The following is a 25,779-nucleotide window of genomic DNA, read 5'->3' as shown; positions in this document are numbered from 1 at the left end:
ATGTAACTACTACCACAGAGGCAACTTAGTTTGTAGACACCAGGGTATTGTATGTCCGGAATCACATCTTTTACAGACGGAACCAGATCACGGATTTTATGTAATGTGTTGAAACGGACCTGGATCTTGTGTTTATTCAAGATTTTGGAGATCTTTTTTGTGATCCCAGCAATGTAGGGTAAAGTGATGGTTTTGAAAGGCTCCTCAAGAGGGTTCTTCTTCATGGTTTGAGTGATAGCTTTGCGGATTGTATAGTCGGAGTAACCATTAGCCCTAAGAGCTTGGTGTACGTGCTTGAGTTCACTGCTTATGTGTTCCTGGTCGGATATGCATTGGGCTCTATGATACAGAGTCTTGATGAGAGAATTCTTCTGTGATGGATGGTGGTGGGAATCCGGTTTCAGATAAGCATCCGTATGGGTAGCTTTCCTGTAGACAGAGTGGCTCATTGAACCATCAGGTCTCTTTTTAATTAGGACATCCAAAAAAGGTATCTTGCCATCTATTTCGACTTCCATGGTAAATCTGATGGCTGGGTGTATGGAATTGATGTGGTCGAAGAATTTGTCTAGAGCAGGCCGGCCATGTGGCCAGATGACAAAAGTGTCATCCACGTACCTCTTCCATAAGGTTGGGCGCAGAGTGGCAGTCTGGATGGCGTCAGTCTCAAATTTCTCCATGAAAATGTTAGCTATAACTGGAGAAAGGGGGGAGCCCATTGGGGTGCCCTCAGTTTGTTTGTAGAAAGTTCCATTCCAAGTGAAGTATGTATTGGTTAAACAGTGTCTCACCAGGGGGGGTACCTCAGTGTTTAGTCCTTGATGAACCAAGTCTTCAATGATTGCAATGGTGTCAGGTACAGGAACCTTGGTGAATAAGGAAACTACATCAAAACTGACAAGCAGGTCGTCTGGGGACAGGGAAATACCCTTGATTGTTGATACCAGGTGAGTAGAATTTTGTACCACGTGAAGTGTCGAACGCCCGCTGGCAGGAGGTCACGGGGCAGACCCAGGTGCCACGGGTCGACTGACTGAGATGACTGGCTGATGCACCACCTGTGCCCCCTACTGTGCCAACCTGCTGTGCTTTAGCCGCCCGGCGCTCCGCTCGGTGTTGTGAGCGTCGCTCCTCCGCCCTCCGTTGTTGTTGGAGGGCGACTGCCTCCAACTGCCCAGTAGCGTTCTTCACGAGCCTCCTCACAGAGGCCGATCTTGACACCGCTGGTATCAGTCATCAGAAAATCCACTCGGCTCCACGTCCTCCTGTACCACATCACTCCATCTCTTCTCTAGCCCGTGCCGCGCCCGTTTAGCCCCCTCGATCCGACCGAACAAAAGCTGTTTCGGCATGCGGTGGCTGGGCATGCGGGCTACATGACCCAGCCAACGCAGCCTTTCCTGCCGGAGGAGCTCACCGATGGGACCTTGCCCAGATCTTTCAAGGATTTGTGAGCTCCTCACACAATCCAGTCTGGTTAAACCCAGGATGGATCGTAGGCAGGCTAGCCTAAATGTTTCTAACCGGCGAAGATGTTCAATTAGGGGGTCCACGTTTCGCAAGCGTAGAGAAGGGAGGGAATGACCGTGGCCGAGAGGACCTGAAGCTTATTGCGGAGCGACAGACCAGGTAGCTTCCGCACAGCGTTACGCAACCGATGAAAAGATATTACCGCTCGACTGATTCGGAGTGAGACCTCTGCTGTTAAACTGGACCCGGTCATGAGCACACTGCCCAGGTATGGGAAACTCTCCACTCTCTCCACAACTGACCCATCACCGATTGGGAGTAGTGGCGGGTGGAGTTTGCGATGGTACAAAATACCCAGGCAGGTGCTTAGTTTTGGTGGGGCTGATGGTAAGGCCCCATCTCGCGCACATACGCACACACGCACACACGCACGCACACACACACACACACGCTTGCTCGCGCACACGTGTGCTGTAATGAAGTGGCAGCGCCGCTCGCTTGTTGCGATGCGCTGAGCGTGCTGTCTGACACCGCGAGGGGCGTGCTGTCTAACATCGCGAGGGGCATGCTGTCTGACACCGCGAGGAGCGTGCTGTCTGACACCGCGAGGAGCGTGCTGTTTGAAATCGCGAGGAGCGTGCTGTTTGACACCGCGAGGAGCGTGCTGTCTGACACCGCCAGGAGCGTGCTGTCTAACATCGCGAGGAGCGTGCTGTTTGACACAAGCATGCGGGCGGTAATTTTGAGACCGGTTGAAAATTACCCTGCAATGAGCGGCTTGGGGGGGCTGGGGGGCTGGGGGGCCGGGGGGAGGGGGCAGAGGGGGACACGTGCGCTCCTGGTTGCGCCGACGGTTATCTGAACCGGTCCTGGGCCTCCGCTAGGTCGACTCGGCCTCATATGAGTACCTGGTGCGGTGCGTTAACATCGCCACTGGGGAGACAAAGGCGGCCGGGCGTGGTTGCTGGCCACCCTCGTGTGCCGTGCCGGCCTTCACAGGGTGCCGCTCGCCAACAGCTCCTGCCACAACAGCCTCTTAAGGCCACACGGGGGGACGGGGGGGGGGGCGCTGGGGTGATGTCTGTAGAGCCTGAACCGACTGTTGGGGCAAGCGGTGTTTGCGAGCCCCTACGAAGGCCGGCACGGCACACGACGGGGTCGGGTGGCCACAGCGCTCTTACGTGCGTGCTCGTTCGTGTGCGCGCGTGTGTGTGTGCATACCCGCTCACCGTGTGTGCACGTGTGTGTGCGCGTGTGTTGCGGTGTGTGTGTGTGTGTGCGTGTTGCGGTGTCTGTGCGTGTGTGTGTGTTGCGGTGTGTGTGCGTGTGTGCGTGTGTTGCGGTGTGTGTGTGTGTGCGTGTGTTGCGGTGTGTGTGTGCGTGTGTTGCGGTGTGCGCGTGTACGTGTGTGTGCGTGCGTGTGCGTGCGTGCATGCGTCTCTCTCAGTACTTCGAGGTGCCTTTCGACTCCAACATGAACCGCACCAAGAACCGACCACTCGTCAGGGGTCAGATCAGGTGACGCACCATGCCAGCGTGCGTGTGTCTGTGTGTGTGTGTCTGTGTGTGTCTGTGTGTGTGTGTCTGTGTGTGTCTGTGTGTGTGAGGAGCGGTGGTGTAGCGGTTAGCGCTACGCTGCGCTATGAACCCGGCGACCCGGGTTCGATTCTAGCTCACGGCCAACACCACCAGTGACGATTATCTGAAGCGGTCCCGGGACTCCCCTAGGTCGACTCAGCCTCAAATTAGTACCTGGTGCGGTGTGTAAACATCGCCACTAGGGAGACAAAGGCGGTCGGGCGTGGTGCTGGCCACCCACCCCCTCGTGTGCCGTTCCGGCCTTCATAGGTGCTCGCTAACAGCACTTGCCCCTACAGTCTGTTAAGGCTACACGGGGGATCTTTGTGTGTGTGTGCGTACGTGCTTGGCACAAGCGTCGTGGTGACGTCACCGCCACTTAGTGGCGAGTGGTGGTTGTTGTGTGTTGTGCGTATGTGCGTGTGTGCGTGTACCAGTTCCTGTGCGTGTGTGCCTGTGAATGTGTTCCTGTGTGTGCCTATCTGTGTGTGTGCGTGTAGCTATGTGTGTAGCTGTGTGTGTGCGTGCGTGTAGCTCTGTGTGTGCGTGTAGCTGTGCGTGCAGCTGTGTGTGTGCGTGCGTGTAGCTCTGTGTGTGCGTGTAGCTGTGTGTGTGTGCGCGTAGCTATGTGTGTGTGTGTGCGCGTAGCTATGTGTGTGTGTGTGCGTGTAGCTGTGTGTGTGTGCGTGCGTGCAGCTGTGTGTGCGTGTAGCTGTGTGTGTGCGTGTAGCTGTGTGTGTAGCTGTGTGGGCGTGTATCTGTGTGTGTGTAACTGTGTGTGTAGCTGTGTGTGTGTGTAGGTGTGTGTAGCTGTGTGTGTGTGCGTGTAGCTGTGTGTCTGTGTGTGTAGCTGTGTGTGTAGCTGTGTGTGTAGCTGTGGCCTCAAGGTGCACATGGCCTGGCACAAGCGTCGTGGTGACGTCACCGCCACTTGGTGGCGAATGGCGGTTGTTGTGTGTAGCTGTGTGTAACTGTGTGCGTGTAGCTGTGCGTGTAGCTGTGTGTGTGTGCGTGTAGCTGTGTGTGTGTGCGTGTAGCTGTGTGTGTGTGCGTGTAGCTGTGTGTGTGTAACTGTGTGTGTAGCTGTGCGTGTGTGTGTAGCTGTGTGTGTGTAGCTGTGTGTGTGTAACTGTGTGTGTGCGTGTAGCTGTGTGTGTGTGTAGCTGTGTGTAACTGTGTGTGTGTGTACATTCGCGCGTGTTCATGATGTTTATTTATTTATTGTCTTTTGTCTTTGCCGCTCGCATCATCTCTGCTACCACCATCATCATCACCATCATCACCACCACTATCTCCACCACCACCACGATCAATCACCACCACCACTATCACCACAATCACTATCACCACCATCCCTACCACTATCTCCACCACCATCACTACCACCATCACCACCACCACCACTATCTCCACCACCACTACTATCAATCACCACCACCCCTATCACCACAATGACTACCACCACCATCACTACCACCATCACCACCACCACCACTATCTCCACCACGACCATCACCACCACCACTATCTCCACTACCACCACTATCACTCCCATCATTACCACTATCACCATCACCACCACAATCTCCGCTATCACCACCACCACTATCACTCCCATCTCTACCACTATCACCACCACCACCACAATCTCCGCTATCACCACCACCACTATCACTCCCATCACTACCACTATCACCACCACAATCTCCACTATCACCATCACCACTATCACTACCACTATCACCACCACCACAATCTCCGCTATCACCACCACCACTATCACTCCCATCTCTACCACTATCACCACCACCACCACAATCTCCGCTATCACCACCACTATCACTCCCATCACTACCACTATCACCACCACCACAATCTCCACTATCACCATCACCACTATCACTCCCATCACTGCCACTATCACCACCACCACCACTATCTCCACTATCACCACCACCTCTATCACTCCTACCACTATCACCACCACCACCACTATCTCCACCATCACCACCACCACTATCACTCCCATCACAACCACTATCACCACCACCACCACTATCTCCACCATCACCACCACCACTATCACCACCACCACTATCACTCTTACCACTATCACCACCACCACTATCTCCACCATCACCACCACCACTATCACTTCCATCACAAGCACTATCACCACCACTCTCTCCACCATCACCGCCACCACTATCACTCCCACCACTACCACTATCACCACCACCACCACCACTATCATCTCCACCATCACCACCACCAGCACTATCACTCCCATCACAACCACTATCACCACCACCACCACTATCTCCACCATCACCACCACCACTATCACCACCACTATCTCCACCATCACCACCACCACTATCACCATCACCACTATCACCACCACTATCACCATCGCCACCACCACTATCACCACCACCACCACCACCACTATCACCATCACCACCACCACTATCACCACCACCACTATCTCCACCATCACCACCACCACTATCACTCCCATCACAACCACTATCACCACCACCACTATCTCCACCATCACCGCCACCACTATCACTCCCACCACTACCACTATCACCACCACCACTATCATCTCCACCATCACCACCACCACTATCACTCCCATCACAACCACTATCACCACCACCACCACTATCTCCACTATCACCACCACCACTATCACTCCTACCACTACCACCACCACCACCACTATGACTCCAATCACAACCACTATCACCACCACCACCCCCACTATCTCCACCATCACCACCACCACTATCACTCCCATCACAACCACTATTACCACCACAACCACCACTATCACTCCCACCACTATCACCACCACTATCACTCCCATCACAACCACTATCACCACCACTATCTCCACTATCACCACCACCACAATCTCCACTATCACCATCACCACTATCACTCCTACCACTATCACCACCACTATCTCCACCATCACCACCACCACCACTATCTCCACCATCACCACCACTATCACCACCACCACCACTATCACCACCACCACCACTATCACCACCACCACCACTATCACCACCACCACCACCACCACTATCACCACCACCACTATCACCACCACCACCACTATCACCACCACCACCACTATCACCATCACCACCACCACTATCACCACCACCACCACTATCACCACCACCACCACCATCACCACCACCACTATCTCCACCACCACTATCACCACCATCACCACCACCACCACTATCTCCACCACCACCACCACTATCACCACCATCACTACCACCACCACCACCACTATCACCACCACCACTATCACCACCACCACCACCACCACTATCACCATCACCACCACCACTATCACCACCACCACTATCACCACCACCACTATCACCACCACCACTATCACCACCACTATCACCATCACCACCACCACTATCACCACCACCACCACCACCACTATCACCACCACCACTATCACCACCACCACCACTATCACCACCACCACCACTATCACCACCACCACTATCACCACCACTATCACCATCACCACCACCACTATCACCACCACCACTATCACCACCACCACCACCGCTATCACCACCACCACCACTATCACCACCACTATCACCATCACCACCACCACTATCACCACCACCACTATCACCACCACCACCACCGCTATCACCACCACCACCACCATCACCACCACCACTATCACCACCACCATCACCACTATCACCATCACCACCACCACCATCACCACCACCACCATCACCACCACCACCATACCACCACCACCATCACCACCATCACCACCACCACCACCATCTCCACCACCACCATCACCACCACCATCACCACCACCACCATCACCACCACCATCACCACCACCACCATCACCACCACCACCATCACCACCACCACTATCACCACCACCACCACCGCTATCACCACCACCACCACCATCACCACCACCACTATCACCACCACCATCACCACTATCACCATCACCACCACCACCATCACCACCACCACCATCACCACCACCACCATACCACCACCACCATCACCACCATCACCACCACCACCACCATCTCCACCACCACCATCACCACCACCATCACCACCACCACCATCACCACCACCATCACCACCACCACCATCACCACCACCACCATCACCACCACCACTATCACCACCACCACCACCGCTATCACCACCACCACCACCATCACCACCACCACTATCACCACCACCATCACCACTATCACCATCACCACCACCACCATCACCACCACCACCATCACCACCACCACCATACCACCACCACCATCACCACCATCACCACCACCACCACCATCTCCACCACCACCATCACCACCACCATCACCACCACCACCATCACCACCACCATCACCACCACCACCATCACCACCACCACCATCACCACCACCACTATCACCACCACCACCACCGCTATCACCACCACCACCACCATCACCACCACCACTATCACCACCACCATCACCACTATCACCATCACCACCACCACCATCACCACCACCACCATCACCACCACCACCATACCACCACCACCATCACCACCATCACCACCACCACCACCATCTCCACCACCACCATCACCACCACCATCACCACCACCACCATCACCACCACCATCACCACCACCACCATCACCACCACCACCATCACCACCACCACTATCACCACCACCACCACTATCACCACCACCACCACCACTATCTCCACTATCACCACCACCACTATCACCACCACCACCATCACCACCACCACCATACCACCACCACCATCACCACCACCACCACCATCTCCACCACCACCATCACCACCACCATCACCACCACCACCATCACCACCACCATCACCACCATCACCACCACCACCATCACCACCATCACCACCACCACCATCACCACCACCACTATCACCACCACCACCACTATCACCACCACCACCACCACTATCTCCACTATCACCACCACCACTATCACCACCACCACTATCACCACCACCACTATCACCACCACCACCACCACCATCACCACCATCTCCACCACCACCACCACCACCGCCTCCCGCAGCGCCCTCCACGCCGTGACGTTTGCGTCGGTGTGCGGGGTGAGTGGCCTGTCGCTGCTCGCCGTGCTCGTGAGCCCGCTCACCGCCGCCCTCGGCGCTTTCAACCTGGCGCTGTACACGTGCGCCTACACCCCGCTCAAGCGGCTCAGCATCCTCAACACGTGGCTGGGGTCGGTCGTGGGCGCCATCCCGCCCGTCATGGGGTGGGCGGCAGCCACCGGATCCATCGACACGGGTGAGCGGGGGAGAGGGGAGAGAGGTGGGGGGGGTGGGGGGGGTGTGTGGGTGGGTGGGTGAGTGAGAGAGAGGGGGAGAGTGGGTGGGTGGGTGAGAGAGAGGGGGAGAAAGTGGGTGGGTGGGTGGGTGAGTGAGAGAGAGTGGGTGGGTGGGTGGGTGAGTGAGAGAGTGGGTGGGTGGGTGAGTGAGAGAGAGTGGGTGGGTGGGTGAGTGAGAGAGAGAGAGTGGGTGGGTGGGTGAGTGAGAGAGTGTGTGGGTGGGTGAGTGAGAGAGAGTGGGTGGGTGGGTGAGAGAGAGGGGGAGAAAGTGGGTGGGTGGGTGAGTGAGAGAGAGTGGGTGGGTGGGTGAGTGAGAGAGTGTGTGGGTGGGTGAGTGAGAGAGAGTGGGTGGGTGGGTGAGAGAGAGGGGGAGAAAGTGGGTGGGTGGGTGAGTGAGAGAGAGTGGGTGGGTGGGTGAGTGAGAGAGAGTCGGTGGGTAGGTGGGTGAGTGAGAGAGAGTGAGTGGGTGGGTGGGTGAGTGAGAGAGAGTGGGTGGGTGAGTGAGAGAGAGTGTGTGGGTGGGTGAGTGAGAGAGAGTGGGTGGGTGGGTGAGAGAGAGGGGGAGAAAGTGGGTGAGTGAGAGAGAGTGTGTAGGTGGGTGGGTGAAAGGGGGTGAGTGTGGGTGTGCGTGGGTGCGCGGGTGGGTAAGTGACCTCTACACTCCCCGCTCCCCACGCACACACACAAAGATCCCCCGTGTAGCCTTAACAGGCTGTAGGGGCAAGTGCTGTTAGCCAGCACCTATGAAGGCCGGAACGGTACACGAGGGGGTGGGTGGCCAGCACCACGCCCGACCGCGTTTGTCTCCCTAGTGGCGATGTTTACACACCGCACCAGGTACTCATTTGAGGCTGAGTCGTCCTAGGGGAGGCCCGGGACCGGTTCGGATAATCGTCACTGGTGTTGACCGTGAGCGGGAATCGAACCCGGGTGGCCAGGTTCATAGCGCAGCGCGCTAACCGCTACACTATCGCACACGCGCACACGTACACACACACACTCACACACTCACTCACACACACTTACACACACACTCACTACACACACTCACACACACACTCACACACATACTACACACACACACACGCACACACACACTCACACACACACACGCACGCACACTCACACACACACTCACACGCACACACGCACACTCACACACACTACACACACACACACGCACACACTCACACACACCACACTCACACACTCACACACTCACACACTCACACACGCACACACACACACTACACACACTCACACACTACACACACACTACACACACACACACACTCACACACTACACACACACTACACACACACTACACACGCACGCAGGCGCGCTGCTGCTAGCCGCGCTGCTCTACAGCTGGCAGTTCCCGCACTTCAATGCGCTGAGCTGGAGCCTGCGCGAGGACTACTCGCGGGGCGGCTACCGCATGATGTCCGTGGTGGACCCGGCGCTGTGCCGCCGGGTCGCCCTGCGCCACACGGCCGCCCTCCTGCTGCTGCCCCTGCTGTGCCCGCCGGCGGGCCTCACCACGTGGCTCTTCCCGCTCACGTGCCTGGCGCCCAACGCCTACATCGGCGTGCTGGCGCTGCGCTTCTACACGCGCGCCGACCGGCCCAGCGCCCGCCGCCTCTTCTTCTGCAGCCTCTGGTACCTGCCCACCATCGTGCTGCTGATGATCCTGCACAAGGCGAGGCGGGGCGGGGGCGGCGCCGGCGACGCCGCCGCCGCTGCCGCCCTCCCGGTCGCTACTCCAAACGGACGGACATCAGGCGACGATCTTCGGCCGGAGGCCGCGCCGGGCTTCTGAGCGGTCGCCACCCCCCCCGCCCCCCACCCCCTTCCTTGCCCCCCCCCCCACCCCCGCCGCTCGGCCCCACACCATCACGCGCGCTCGCTCGTGCGTCCGCGTCGTCGTTGACGAGGGTACGGACGCCGTGCACGCGAAGACTCCTCCGTCCCAATCCGTTGTGAATAAGTACGGGGACTCCTCTCCTTATGGGACGAGTTGGGTTGCGGAGGTCCGCTCGCGAGTCCGAGTTGTACAACCTCCTGCAGATGTAGATACCACTGCTTATTCACGTTCTTCAGATGTAGATGTAGATGCCACTGATTCTGCACGTTCTGCAGATGTAGATGCCACTGGTTCTTCACGTTCTGCAGATGTAGATGCCACTGGTTCTTCACGTTCTGTAGATGTAGATGTAGATGCCACTGATTCTGCACGTTCTGCAGATGTAGATGCCACTGGTTCTTCACGTTCTGCAGATGTAGATGCCACTGGTTCTTCACGTTCTGCAGATGTAGATGCCACTGGTTATTCACGTTCTGTAGATGTAGATGTAGATGCCACTGGTTCTTCACGTTCTGCAGATGTAGATGCCACTGGTTCTGCACGTTCTGCAGATGTAGATGCCACTGGTTCTGCACGTTCTGCAGATGTAGATGCCACTGGTTCTTCACGTTCTGCAGATGTAGATGCCACTCGTTCTTCACGTTCTTCAGATGTAGATGCCACTGGTTCTTCACGTTCTGCAGATGTAGATGCCACTGGTTCTTCACGTTCTGCAGATGTAGATGCCACTGGTTCTTCACGTTCTGCAGATGTAGATGCCACTCGTTATTCACGTTCTGCAGATGTAGATGCCACTGGTTCTGCACGTTCTGCAGATGTAGATGCCACTGGTTCTTCACGTTCTGCAGATGTAGATGCCACTGGTTCTTCACGTTCTGCAGATGTAGATGCCACTGGTTCTTCACGTTCTGCAGATGTAGATGCCACTGGTTATTCACGTTCTGTAGATGTAGATGTAGATGCCACTGGTTCTTCACGTTCTGTAGATGTAGATGCCACTGGTTCTTCACGTTCTGCAGATGTAGATGCCACTGGTTCTGCACGTTCTGCAGATGTAGATGTCACTGGTTCTTCACGTTCTGTAGATGTAGATGCCACTGGTTCTTCACGTTCTGCAGACGTAGATGCCACTCGTTCTTCACGTTCTTCAGATGTAGATGCCACTGGTTCTTCACGTTCTGCAGATGTAGATGCCACTGGTTCTTCACGTTCTGCAGATGTAGATGCCACTGGTTCTTCACGTTCTGCAGATGTAGATGCCACTCGTTATTCACGTTCTGCAGATGTAGATGCCACTGGTTCTGCACGTTCTGCAGATGTAGATGCCACTGGTTCTTCACGTTCTGCAGATGTAGATGCCACTGGTTATTCACGTTCTGCAGATGTAGATGCCACTGGTTCTTCACGTTCTGCAGATGTAGATGCCACTGGTTCTTCACGTTCTGCAGATGTAAATGCCACTGGTTCTTCACGTTCTGCAGATGTAGATGCCACTGGTTCTTCACGTTCTGCAGATGTAGATGCCACTGGTTCTGCAGATGTAGATGCCACTGGTTCTTCACGTTCTGTAGATGTAGATGCCACTGGTTCTTCACGTTCTGCAGATGTAGATGCCACTGGTTCTGCACGTTCTGCAGATGTAGATGTCACTGGTTCTTCACGTTCTGTAGATGTAGATGCCACTGGTTCTTCACGTTCTGCAGACGTAGATGCCACTCGTTCTTCACGTTCTTCAGATGTAGATGCCACTGGTTCTTCACGTTCTGCAGATGTAGATGCCACTGGTTCTTCACGTTCTGCAGATGTAGATGCCACTGGTTCTTCACGTTCTGCAGATGTAGATGCCACTCGTTATTCACGTTCTGCAGATGTAGATGCCACTGGTTCTGCACGTTCTGCAGATGTAGATGCCACTGGTTCTTCACGTTCTGCAGATGTAGATGCCACTCGTTCTTCACGTTCTTCAGATGTAGATGCCACTGGTTCTTCACGTTCTGCAGATGTAGATGCCACTGGTTCTTCACGTTCTGCAGATGTAGATGCCACTGGTTCTTCACGTTCTGCAGATGTAGATGCCACTCGTTATTCACGTTCTGCAGATGTAGATGCCACTGGTTCTGCACGTTCTGCAGATGTAGATGCCACTGGTTCTTCACGTTCTGCAGATGTAGATGCCACTGGTTATTCACGTTCTGCAGATGTAGATGCCACTGGTTCTTCACGTTCTGCAGATGTAGATGCCACTGGTTCTTCACGTTCTGCAGATGTAAATGCCACTGGTTCTTCACGTTCTGCAGATGTAGATGCCACTGGTTCTTCACGTTCTGCAGATGTAGATGCCACTGGTTCTGCAGATGTAGATGCCACTGGTTCTTCACGTTCTGCAGATGTAGATGCCACTGGTTCTTCACGTTCTGCAGATGTAGATGCTACTGGTTCTTCACGTTCTGCAGATGTAGATGCCACTGGTTCTTCACGTTCTGCAGATGTAGATGCCACTGGTTCTTCACGTTCTGCAGGAGTAGATGCCACTGGTTCTGCACATGTAGATGCCACTGGTTCTTCACGTTCTGCAGATGTAGATGCCACTGGTTCTTCACGTTCTGCAGATGTAGATGCCACTGGTTCTTCACGTTCTGCAGATGTAGATGCCACTGGTTCTTCACGTTCTGCAGATGTAGATGCCACTGGTTATTCACGTTCTGTAGATGTAGATGTAGATGCCACTGGTTCTTCACGTTCTGTAGATGTAGATGCCACTGGTTCTTCACGTTCTGCAGATGTAGATGCCACTGGTTCTGCACGTTCTGCAGATGTAGATGTCACTGGTTCTTCACGTTCTGTAGATGTAGATGCCACTGGTTCTTCACGTTCTGCAGACGTAGATGCCACTCGTTCTTCACGTTCTTCAGATGTAGATGCCACTGGTTCTTCACGTTCTGCAGATGTAGATGCCACTGGTTCTTCACGTTCTGCAGATGTAGATGCCACTGGTTCTTCACGTTCTGCAGATGTAGATGCCACTCGTTATTCACGTTCTGCAGATGTAGATGCCACTGGTTCTGCACGTTCTGCAGATGTAGATGCCACTGGTTCTTCACGTTCTGCAGATGTAGATGCCACTGGTTATTCACGTTCTGCAGATGTAGATGCCACTGGTTCTTCACGTTCTGCAGATGTAGATGCCACTGGTTCTTCACGTTCTGCAGATGTAAATGCCACTGGTTCTTCACGTTCTGCAGATGTAGATGCCACTGGTTCTTCACGTTCTGCAGATGTAGATGCCACTGGTTCTGCAGATGTAGATGCCACTGGTTCTTCACGTTCTGTAGATGTAGATGCCACTGGTTCTTCACGTTCTGCAGATGTAGATGCCACTGGTTCTGCACGTTCTGCAGATGTAGATGTCACTGGTTCTTCACGTTCTGTAGATGTAGATGCCACTGGTTCTTCACGTTCTGCAGACGTAGATGCCACTCGTTCTTCACGTTCTGCAGATGTAGATGCCACTGGTTCTTCACGTTATGTAGATGTAGATGCCACTGGTTCTTTACGTTCTGCAGATGTAGATTCCACTGGTTCTTCACGTTATGTAGATGCCACTGGTTCTTCACGTTCTGCAGATGTAGATGCCACTGGTTCTTCACGTTCTGCAGATGTAGATGCCACTGGTTCTTCATGTTCTGCAGATGTAGATGCCACTGGTTCATCACGTTCTGCAGATGTAGATGCTTCTGGTTCTTCACGTTCTGCAGATGTAGATACCACTGGTTCTTCACGTTCTGCAGATGTAGATGCCACCATCGCCATTCGTAAACCGAACGTTTATAAGTAGTCCCTGTACGTAATGATATTACTAATATCAAAGCTGCAGGACCAGTGGGTAAAGGCACAGCCCTGCAAGTGCTTCGCTCGGAAATGGAACCGCCCACCACCGCCACCACCACCCTCCTCCGGTGTTTGGCCTACTCTTCCTCGACGCCGGCCCATACGTCTTGGGAAGGTCTGGGAGCACTACCCATACTTTACCCACCCTCCCACGCGGCGGGGCGCACGCGACCGGCAAGTGGATCGACTCTGGTAGCATGCACGTTGATACCACTGGGTGGGCAGAGGTGTGGTGGTGGTGGTGGTGGAGGGTGTGGCGTGGAGGGGTGTGGGTGGACGGGGGACGGATTTAAGAGACTTTCACCGCCGTTGCGACTTCCGCGCCCGTACGGAGTTCGATTCGAGAACGGCCACGTCGCATCATGTGGTTGGAACATTTTTATTTCATCAGGAAAGGCCAACTGAGCTACGTAGATATTTATTTTTTTAAGAAGCGACATGGCCATCGTACATCATAGCTCTAAACGAAAGTTGGTGGCCTAGCATCACGTGGAACATATTTACAGCAGACAAATAACCCTTTGAATCTGAATGTGGAGGGGGGGAAAACGGAGGACTCGGCTAAAAATCCACGCGACCACGGGGAGAGACAGAGCCACGCCAACGCCAAATATGCAGCGGCAGACGTCGCCAGTGTCCGGATCGAACCCACGACCCTCCTGCATACCGGGCGAGGTAGTTAACATCTCCTAGCCACCGCGGTTGTTCATAGTTTTCATTTATTTTGGTATAGCCATGTGAGCCATTCGGCTCTTGAATCGGGTGCAACCGCAACAAACAAACAAACAAGAAAAAACACGAACAAGAAAAACATCTTCAAGTGACTTTGTGCATGCGCAAACAGAAAATCCAGGGGAAAAAAAAAAAACATCAAAATATTCCTGAAATAGCACCGACACACCAACGCTGTGTGCAAAAAAATCCCAGTGGGATTTGAACGCCAGGGTCTCTGCGCGAGGCAGAAGAAGAGGGTTGGTTGGAGAGATGACGGAGAGTTGAAAGCCGGGCAAAACGAAACGGAAATAGCAGGGAGTCGATGGTTTATCAGCAGACTCTGCTGCTGCTACTGCTGATCTAAGAGCAATGGTAGCTTCAAGGAGCCATTTACTGCAGCGGTAAGCGGAACAACGGGTGAAGGGTCCCCGGTGGGGGGGGGGATGGGGGTGGGGGGGGCCAAGGGCCTTCCCCAATTCCCAAGACGGCTCAGAAATCGCCGCCTGGCATCGTCACGGTAACCACGCGGTCGCCTTCTTCCTCACCGCCCGCTCCGCTGAGTACGGCCGCCGACGCCTTTGCCTCGGCCCGGCTGTCTCTACGGTGGACACAAGCCGGGCCGGCGACTGCCGGGCCTACGGTGGGCTCCCGCAACGATTGATTTTTGTGGTCCTTTTTTTTGTTTGTTTTTGCCTGATCAACCGTCAAACTTATTTTATTTATTATTTTGCCGGGTTGCAAGGCACCGCTGGGCCATGTAGCGCTTTTTTTTTTTAAGAAGCGGCCTCGCCATCGCCAGGGACAGCCGGACGAAGTGGCTCATCGTCATTGTGGTGTGGAAATTCATAGCGGCCACGATAATCTGAGCGCGTGGCGCCGGCTCTTCATTTTTCTACCGAATTCGAGAGAAATGGCTTCGTCTTTGTTATTGTGGGTTTGCCGGGCCCACCGTGATAGCTCAACGAATTGGGCCGATCGTCATCATCATCATCGCCACGTGGAAAATGTATAGCAGCAGCCAAACGCTCTAAACGAGTTGACGTGTGGATGGAAAAAATCGGAGGGCCCCGGAGAAAAATCCACGCGACCACGGTGAGAGAGAGAGAGAGAGATGCGCAAACTCAAAATATACAGCAGCAGCAGGCGTTGTTTGGGTCGAACCCACGACCTCCTGCATACCAGGCGAGGTAGTTAGCATCTCCTAGCCACTGATGATGATGAGAGAGAGAGAGACACGCAAACTCCAAATATACAGCAGCAGGCGTCAGGGTCGGAATCGAACCCACGACCTCCTGCATACCAGGCGAGGTAGTCAACATCTCTTGGCCACTGTGGCGCCCCTTTTTTTTAGCAACGTGTCGTGAAGTGTCCCACGGTTAATGCACCACCGTGGCCAAGGAGGCGTCAACTCCCTCGCCTCGTATGCAGGAGGGCCGTGGTTTCGATCCCGAATCTGACGATGCCTGCCGTATTACTTTTGAGTCTTCGCTTGCCGTGGTTTCTCACCTTGGCCGCGTGGATTTTTCCTCGATGGCCCTGCCGTTGTGTTGCGTCTTTTTTCTTCTTCTTCTTCTTCTTCCTCTTCCTCTTCTTCTTCTTCTTCGTGTCCTTCCGCGTTTGGAGAACGTGCGCTCCGCGCTCCGGAGTTTGTTTGTTTTCCCCCCGCCGCCCCAAACACAAGTCGGCACGACGATCACGGCGACGATGATGAGACACTTCCGTCGATCTGTCATTCGCGATCGCCTCGCCGCTCCTCAAGTTGGGGGGGGGGGGCGGAGGGGGTGGGGGTGGTGGGGGCCTTACACGTGGGTTTAAAATATATATTTTTTTGTTAATAAAAAGATGATTCGCCCCGCGGTATTCAACCGGGGGGGGCGGCCGCTTCGGCACTGAAACCGCGAGCTCGCCCCCCCCCCACCCCCCACCCCCCACCCCCGCCCCCCCCCCCGCCCCCCCCCCCCCACGTTGGCAAAGTGCGCGGCGAAAACTTCCGCCGATCGGAATTCGCGAGTCGATTTTAATAAATACCAAAACAACCTTCAACGCCTCTCTCAATGTCCGGATCGCATTGAGCCACCCTGTTGCGGTCGTGAGTCCGCACCCGAGTGCGAGCGGTCGAGCGATTCGGTTGCGGGCAGCTGAATCGCTTACACGTGGACGTCTCTGCAATTGGTTGCGTGCAACTGAATCGCTTACACGTGGACGTCTCTGCAAACCGTTGCGTGCACACTTGAATCGCTTACACGTGGACGTCTCTGCAATTGGTTGCGTGCAACTGAATCGCTTACACGTGGACGTCTCTGCAAACCGTTGCGTGCACACTTGAATCGCTTACACGTGGACGTCTCTGCAATTGGTTGCGTGCAACTGAATCGCTTACACGTGGACGACTCTGCAAACCGTTGCGTGCAACTGAATCGCTCACACGGTGAACATCTCTTCAACCAGTTGTGTGCAACTGAATCGCGTACATGTGGACGTCTCTGTTATCAGTGGCATGAAACTTAAATCGCTTACACGTGCACGTCTCTGCAACCAGTTGGGTGTGACTAGTATCGCTGCTGCTGCTGCTCACCACCACCGCTATCACCGTTCACGTGAGCCTCACTCGCTGGTTCGTTCACCCGTGTTGACTGCCACCGTCAATCACCCACAAAGATCCCCCCCAATCACGCACTCACCCACACACTCACCCACACACTCACCCACACACTCACCCACGCACTCACCCACGCACTCACCCACACACTCACCCACACACGCACTCACCCACGCACTCACCCACACACTCACCCACACACTCACCCCACACTTACCCACGCGCTCACCCACGCGCTCAACCGCGCGCTTAACCGCGCACTCACCCACGTACTCACCCACACACCCACGCACTCGCCCACGCACTCACCCACACACTCACCCACGCACTCACCCACACACTCACCCACTCACCCACGCACTCACCCACACACTCACCCATGCGCTCAACTGCGCACTCACCCACGCACTCACCCACGCACTCACCCACGCACTCACCCACGCACTCACCCACGCACTCACCCACGCACTCACCCACACACTCACCCACACACTCACCCCACACTCACCCACGCGCTCAACTGCGCACTCACCCACGCACTCACCCACGCACTCACCCACGCACTCACCCACGCACTCACCCACGCACTCACCCACGCACTCACCCACACACTCACCCACACACTCACCCCACACTTACCCACACACTCACCCACGCACTCAACCGCGCGCTCAACCGCGCACTCACCCAGTCACTCACCCACGCGCTCACCCACGCGCTCACCCACTCACCCAGTCACTCACCCACGCACTCACCCACGCACTCACCCACACACTCACCCACGCGCTCAACCGCGCACTCACCCACGCACTCGCCCACGCGCTCACCCACTCACCCAGTCACTCACCCACACACTCACCCACGCGCTCAACCGCGCATTCACCCACGCACTCACCCACGCACTCACCCACACACAAAGATCTCGTATAGCCTTAACATGATGTTGGTGTGGATGTTGATGTGTGGATGTTGGTGTTGGTGTTGATTTTGGGTTGGATGTTGGTGTTGGTGTTGGTGTGGATGTTGAAGTTGGTGTGAATGTTGGTGTGTGGATGTTGAAGTTGGTGTGGATGTTGGTGTGGATGTTGGTGTGGATGTTGATGTGGATGTTGGTGTTGATGTTGGTGTTGACGTTGGTGTTGGTGTGGGTGTTGATGTTGGTGCGGATGTTGGTGTGGATGTTGAAGTTGGTGTTGATGTTGGTGTGGATGTTGGTGTTGATGTTGGTGTGGATGTTGATGTTGGTGTTGGTGTGGGTGTTGGTGTCGATGATGTTGGTGTGGATATTGGTGTGGATGTTGGTGTGGATGTTGCTTGACAAGAGGATGTCGCATCCTCGCCTTAACTTACAGAGAGAGCGAGGTCCTTGGCAATGGACATCTGGGCAGTTCACCAGCATTGGGATTCAAGCGAGCCTGACTGCTGCTGCCGCTGATGAAACACCGAATGTCGAAACCGATGCAGAGTTTTTTTCTTGTGCGTGTGTGTAGCACGTCTTTGTGTATTTGTCTAAGTGTGGAGCGGTGATGATACACTGAATGTCGAAACCGATGCGGTGTTTGTTGTCTTGTGCGTGTGGGTGTGTAGCACGTCTTTGTGTATTTGTCTAAGTGTGGAGCGGTGATGATACACTGAATGTCGAAACCGATGCGGTGTTTGTTGTCTTGTGTGCGTGTGTATTCATCTAAGTGTGGCACCGGTGACGATTAATCTCAACCGGTCCTGAGCACGCCCCTAGGTTTTGCTCAGCCTCAAATGAGTCCCAGGTGCTGAGCAAGTAATCATCGTCACTGGGGAGACAAAGGCGGTCGGGCGTGGTGCTGCCACCCCCCCCAACCAATCACCCCCCCCCCGTGTACCGTTCCGTGCCGACCTTCACCGGTGTTGGTCGCTAACAGCACTTGCCCCAAAAGCTTGTTGAGGGGGGAGTTGGGGAGGCTTTGTTTTTGCTGGGAGCTTCAGCATGGAGGCTGACCGCTGTGGTTGCTCGTGTTCAACGGACGCTGTTGATTTAACAACAAAAAATAAACATATCATAATGCAACTCCTTGTGTTGTCGCTCTGTTATTTCCTGCAGTCACGAAAGCTTCAAATCTCTCATTGACCTGCTAATTGCTCTACCCCCCCCCCCCCCACCTCTCTCTCTCTGACACCCTCTCTCTCTTTATTTAATGCCTCGACACACAAACGTTGTCGTCATTGTGTATTTGTCTAAGTGTGGAGCGGTGATGATACACTGAATGTCGAAACCGATGCAGAGTTTACACCATTGGAAACCTCATTGCCAGTAACAAAATATGATAATTGTTTTTTTTTACTCTTTTATCTGGCAACAAAACTGACACCTTTTTTTACAAGGCGTTATGTTTACATTGACCACAATACCTGCGGTCGGAACGCAAACAAAAAATAAAAACTCTGATAATGTATGTGGCACTGTCCTTGAAATTGATTGGTCCACACCCGAAACAGCTTTCTTTAGAGCCTAGTCTCACATGGTGTTGGACCAGAAGACGCCAAAAGGCGCACAACTCAAAGACAATGCACCATCAGAGTCTGAGAGCTCAGGGTAAGCATTTACACCATTGGAAACCTCATTTGCCAGTAACAAAATATGATTATTGGTTTGTTACCCTTTTATCTGGCAACAAAACTGACACCTTTTTTTGTTACTGGCAAATGAGGTTTCCAATGATGGTGTAAATGCCTACCCCGAGCTCTCATACTCTGATGGTGCATTGTCTTTGAGTTGTGCGCCTTTTGGCGTCTTCTGGTCCAACATCATGTGAGACGAGGGCTCTAAGGAAAGCTGTCTCGGGTGTGGACCAATCAATTTCAAGGACAGTGCCACATACATTATCAGAGTTGTTATTTTTTTGTTTGCGTTCCGAACGCAGGTATTGTGGTCAATGTAAACAAGACTCCTTGTAAAAAAAAGGTGTCAGTTTTGTTGCCAGATAAAAGGGTAAAAAAACAATTATCGATGCAGAGTTGTTGTCGTGTGTGTGTGTGTGGGTGTAACACGTCTTTGTGTATTTGTCTAAATGTGGAGCGGTGATGATACACTGAATGTCGAAACCAATGCAGAGTTGTTGTCTTGTGTGTGTGTGTAGCACGTCTTTGTGTATTGGTCTAAGTGTGGAGCGGTAGTGTCGCGCTGAGCGGTACGCCGAGCTAAGCGCGATCCGTATGGACAGTCGGAGGGCTACGTAAAGCCGACACGTGTAGATACTACTAATATACTACTAATACACTAGATACTACTAATATACTAGATACTACTAATATACTAGATATTACTAATATACTAGATACTACCAATATACTAGATACTACTAATATACTAGATACTACTAATATACTAGATACTACCAATATACTACTAATATACTAGATACTACTAATATACTAGATACTACTAATATACTACTAATATACTAGAAACTACTAACATACTACTAATACACTAGATACTACTAATATACTAGATACTACTAATATACTACTAATATACTAGATACTACTAATATACTACTAATATACTAGATACTACTAATATACTAGATACTACTAATATACTACTAATATACTAGATACTACTAATATACTAGATACAACTAATATACTACTAATACACTAGATACTACTAATATACTAGATACTACTAATATACTAGATATTACTAATATACTAGATACTACCAATATACTAGATACTACTAATATACTAGATACTACTAATATACTACTAATATACTAGATACTGCTAATATACTACTAATATACTAGATATTACTAATATACTAGATACTACCAATATACTAGATACTACTAATATACTAGATACTACTCATATACAACTAATATACTAGATACTACTAATATACTACTAATATACTAGAAACTACTAATATACTAGATACTACTAATATACTACTAATATACTAGATACTACTAATATACTAGATACTACTAATATACTACTAATATACTAGAGACTACTAATATACTAGATACTACTAATATACTACTAATATACTATATACTACTAATATACTAGATACTACTAATATACTACTAATATACTAGATACAACTAATATACTACTAATATACTAGAAACTACTAATATACTACTAATATACTAGACACTACTAATATACTAGATACTACTAATATACTAGAAACTACTAATATACTAGATACTACTAATATACTACTAATACACTATATACTACTAATATACTAGATACTACTAATATACTACTAATATACTAGACACTACTAATATACTAGATACTACTAATATACTACTAATATACTAGATACTACTAATATACTAGATACAACTAATATCATACAAATATACTAGAAACTACTAATATACTAGATACTACTAATATACTACTAATATACTACTAATATAATAGATACTACTAATATACTACTAATATACTAGATACTACTAATATACTACTAATATACTAGATACTACTAATATACTAGATACAACTAATATACTACTAATATACTAGAAACTACTAATATACTAGATACTACTAATATACTACTAATATACTAGACACTACTAATATACTAGATACTACTAATATACTACTAATATACTAGATACTACTAATATACTACTAATATACTAGATACTACTAATATACTAGATACAACTAATATACTACTAATATACTAGAAACTACTAATATACTAGATACTACTAATATACTACTAATATACTAGACACTACTAATATACTAGATACTACTAATATACTACTAATATACTAGAAACTAGTAATATACTAGATACTACTAATATACTACTAATACACTAGATTCTACTAATATACTAGATACTACTAATATACTACTAATATACTAGACACTACTAATATACTAGATACTACTAATATACTACTAATATACTAGATACTACTAATATACTAGATACAACTAATATACTACTAAAATACTAGAAACTACTAATATACTAGATACTTCTAATATACTACTAATATACTAGACACTACTAATATACTAGATACTACTAATATACTACTAATATACTAGATACTACTAATATACTAGATACTACTAATATACTACTAATATACTAGATACTACTAATATACTAGATACTACTAATATACTACTAATATACTAGATACTACTAATATACTAGATACAACTAATATACTACTAATATACTAGAAACTACTAATATACTAGATACTACTAATATACTACTAATATACTAGACACTACTAATATACTAGATACTACTAATATACTACTAATATAATAGAAACTACTAATATACTACTAATACACTAGATACTACTAATATACTAGATACTACTAATATACTACTAATATACTAGACACTACTAATATACTAGATACTACTAATATACTAGATATTACTAATATACTAGATACTACTAATATACTAGATACTACTAATATACTAGATACTACTAATATACTACTAATATACTAGATATTACTAATAAACTAGATACTACTAATATACTACTAATATACTAGATACTACTAATATACTAGATACTACTAATTTACTACTAATATACTAGATACTACTAATATACTAGATATTACTAATACACTACTAATATACTAGGTACTACTAATATACTACTAATATACTAGATACTACTAATATACTAGATACTACTAGTATACTACTAATATACTAGATACTACTAATATACTAGATACTGCTAATATACTACTAATATACTAGATACTACTAATATACTAGATATTACTAATATACTAGATACTACTAATATACAACTAATATATTAGATACATCTAATATACTAGATACTACTGACTCAGTAGATTCTACTAATATACTAGATACTACTAATATACTAGATACTACTGACGCAGTAGATAATACTAATATACCAGATACTACTAATATACTAGATACTACTAATATACTAGATACTACTACTATACTACTAATATACAAGATACTACTAATATACTAGATACTACTAATATAGTAGATACTACTAATATACTACTAATATAGTAGATACTACTAATATACTACTAATATAGTAGATACTACTAATATACTACTAATATAGTAGATACTACTAATATACTACTAATATACTAGATACTACTAATATACTAGATACTACTAATTTACTACTATTATACTAGATACTACTAGTATACTAGATACTACTAATTTACTACTAATATACTAGATACTACTAATATACTACTAATATACTAGATACTACTAATATACTACTAATATACTAGATACTGCTAATATACTACTAATATACTAGATACTACTAATTTCCTACTAATATACTAGATACTACTAATATACTAGATACTACTAATATACTACTACTATACTAGATACTACTAATATACTACTAATATATTAGATACTACTAATATACTAGATACTACTGACTCAGTAGATACTACTAATATACTAGATACTACTAATATACTAGATACTACTGACGCAGTAGATAATACTAATATACCAGATACTACTAATATACTAGATACTACTAATATACTAGATACTACTACTATACTACTAATATACTAGATACTACTAATATACTAGATACTACTAATATACTAGATACTACTAATATACTAGATACTACTAATATACTACTAATATAGTAGATACTACTAATATACTACTAATATACTAGATACTACTAATATACTACTAATATACTAGATACTACTAATATACTAGATACTACTAATTTACTACTATTATACTAGATACTACTAGTATACTAGATACTACTAATTTACTACTAATATACTAGATACTGCTAATATACTACTAATATACTAGATACTACTAATTTACTACTAATATACTAGATACTACTAATATACTAGATACTACTAATATACTAGATACTACTAATATACTAGATACTACTAATATACTAATATACTAGATACTACTAATATACTAATATACTAGATACTGCTAATATACTACTAATATACTAGATACTACTAATTTACTACTAATATACTAGATACTACTAATATACTAGATACTACTAGTATACTAGATTCTACTAATATACTACTAATATACTAGATACTACTAATATACTACTAATATACTAGATACTACTAGTATACTAGATTCTACTAATATACTACTAATATACTAGATACTACTACTATATTAGTAGTACTGTAGCGGGTAGTTTGTGATAAACAACCTCAGGGCGTGACGACCCCCCTGCCTCACGCGAGTCCCAGGCACAGCTGGCCCGGCTGCCAGTACCTGGTCAGGGCCCCTCCCAGGGCTACGCGGTTCTCTCACTGCCTTGTGAGTGTCTCGGGAGAGTCAACGGCTAAGGGAGTGAACCCCGACAGACACTCAGGAGTGGGGTCCCTTAAGCGGTTTTGTGATGAACAGCGGCACATTCTCGGCAGCCCCTGCAGCCAAACTGGTACCAAACGTCGTGCGTGGCACTCCTTTGGACATCACCGGCAAGGCCGAGGGGGGGATCCTGACGCATGGGCGACCCAGGATTTCCAGAGTAACCTGCCCGGGCTTTGCGCCAACACGAGGTGCAAGAATGGGGAGTGGACACTCCTCCTCGGCCACCTAATCGTGGCCAATAAACACGGGTGGCAGCAGTCACGGGTTCTAAGCTCATTTTAGATTGGCGTAAAAAAATGGGCGCCACGGGTTGCCATCGTTGGTGGGAGGGGACATTGCACCCCAATGGATAGCTACCGCCACCCGCCTCAAGCTGAGCAGCCCCCGGCCAATAAGATGCTTTCCCGCCACGGCTCGTCTGCTCCAATGGGTGCCTGGAGCTTATGGTTCATCACCAGACAAGTGGGCTGCAAAACCTGCACCAGACAAAAGCAAAACAAAACGAAAGAAGGTTCCAGCCCTTCATTTTGCAAGCTGGAATGTACGCACAATGTGTTCTGGACTCTCCGAAGATCTTTTGCAGATTGAGGACATCCGCAAGACTGCAGTTATCGATAGACAGGGAGTTGGCGAGACTCTATGTGGATATTGCAGCACTGCAGGAGACCCGGCTTGCTGGCAGTGGCTCACTACGAGAGAGTGACTGCACTTTCTACTGGCAAGGAAAACAGCAGAACGAACCAAGGCAACGCGGTGTTGGCCATGCAAACATCCTGAGTGTCTACGCCCCAACACTCTACTCACCTCCGG

At 49.3% G+C, this 25,779-nt stretch overlaps 1 protein-coding gene across 1 annotated transcript in view; it reads left to right on the top strand.

The window, feature by feature from the left end:
* Window positions 1-10,327, top strand: part of COX10 (cytochrome c oxidase assembly factor heme A:farnesyltransferase COX10) — a 40,634-nt gene extending 30,307 nt beyond the window's left edge. The window contains exons 6-8 of the mRNA XM_032976073.2: window positions 2,918-2,988; window positions 8,193-8,425; window positions 9,804-10,327. Coding sequence (XP_032831964.2) covers window positions 2,918-2,988; window positions 8,193-8,425; window positions 9,804-10,285 — 786 coding nt within the window. The 3' untranslated portion in view covers window positions 10,286-10,327. The remainder of the gene's footprint in view (window positions 1-2,917; window positions 2,989-8,192; window positions 8,426-9,803) is intronic.
* Window positions 10,328-25,779: the final 15,452 nt, after the last annotated feature.

The sequence above is a fragment of the Petromyzon marinus genome, chromosome 58, assembly GCF_048934315.1.
Source record: "Petromyzon marinus isolate PM22_M1 ecotype Great Lakes invasive population chromosome 58, UKy_Petmar_22M1.pri1.0, whole genome shotgun sequence".
Lineage (NCBI taxonomy): Eukaryota > Metazoa > Chordata > Hyperoartia > Petromyzontiformes > Petromyzontidae > Petromyzon > Petromyzon marinus.
This window is presented reverse-complemented; position numbering and strand designations above follow the sequence as displayed.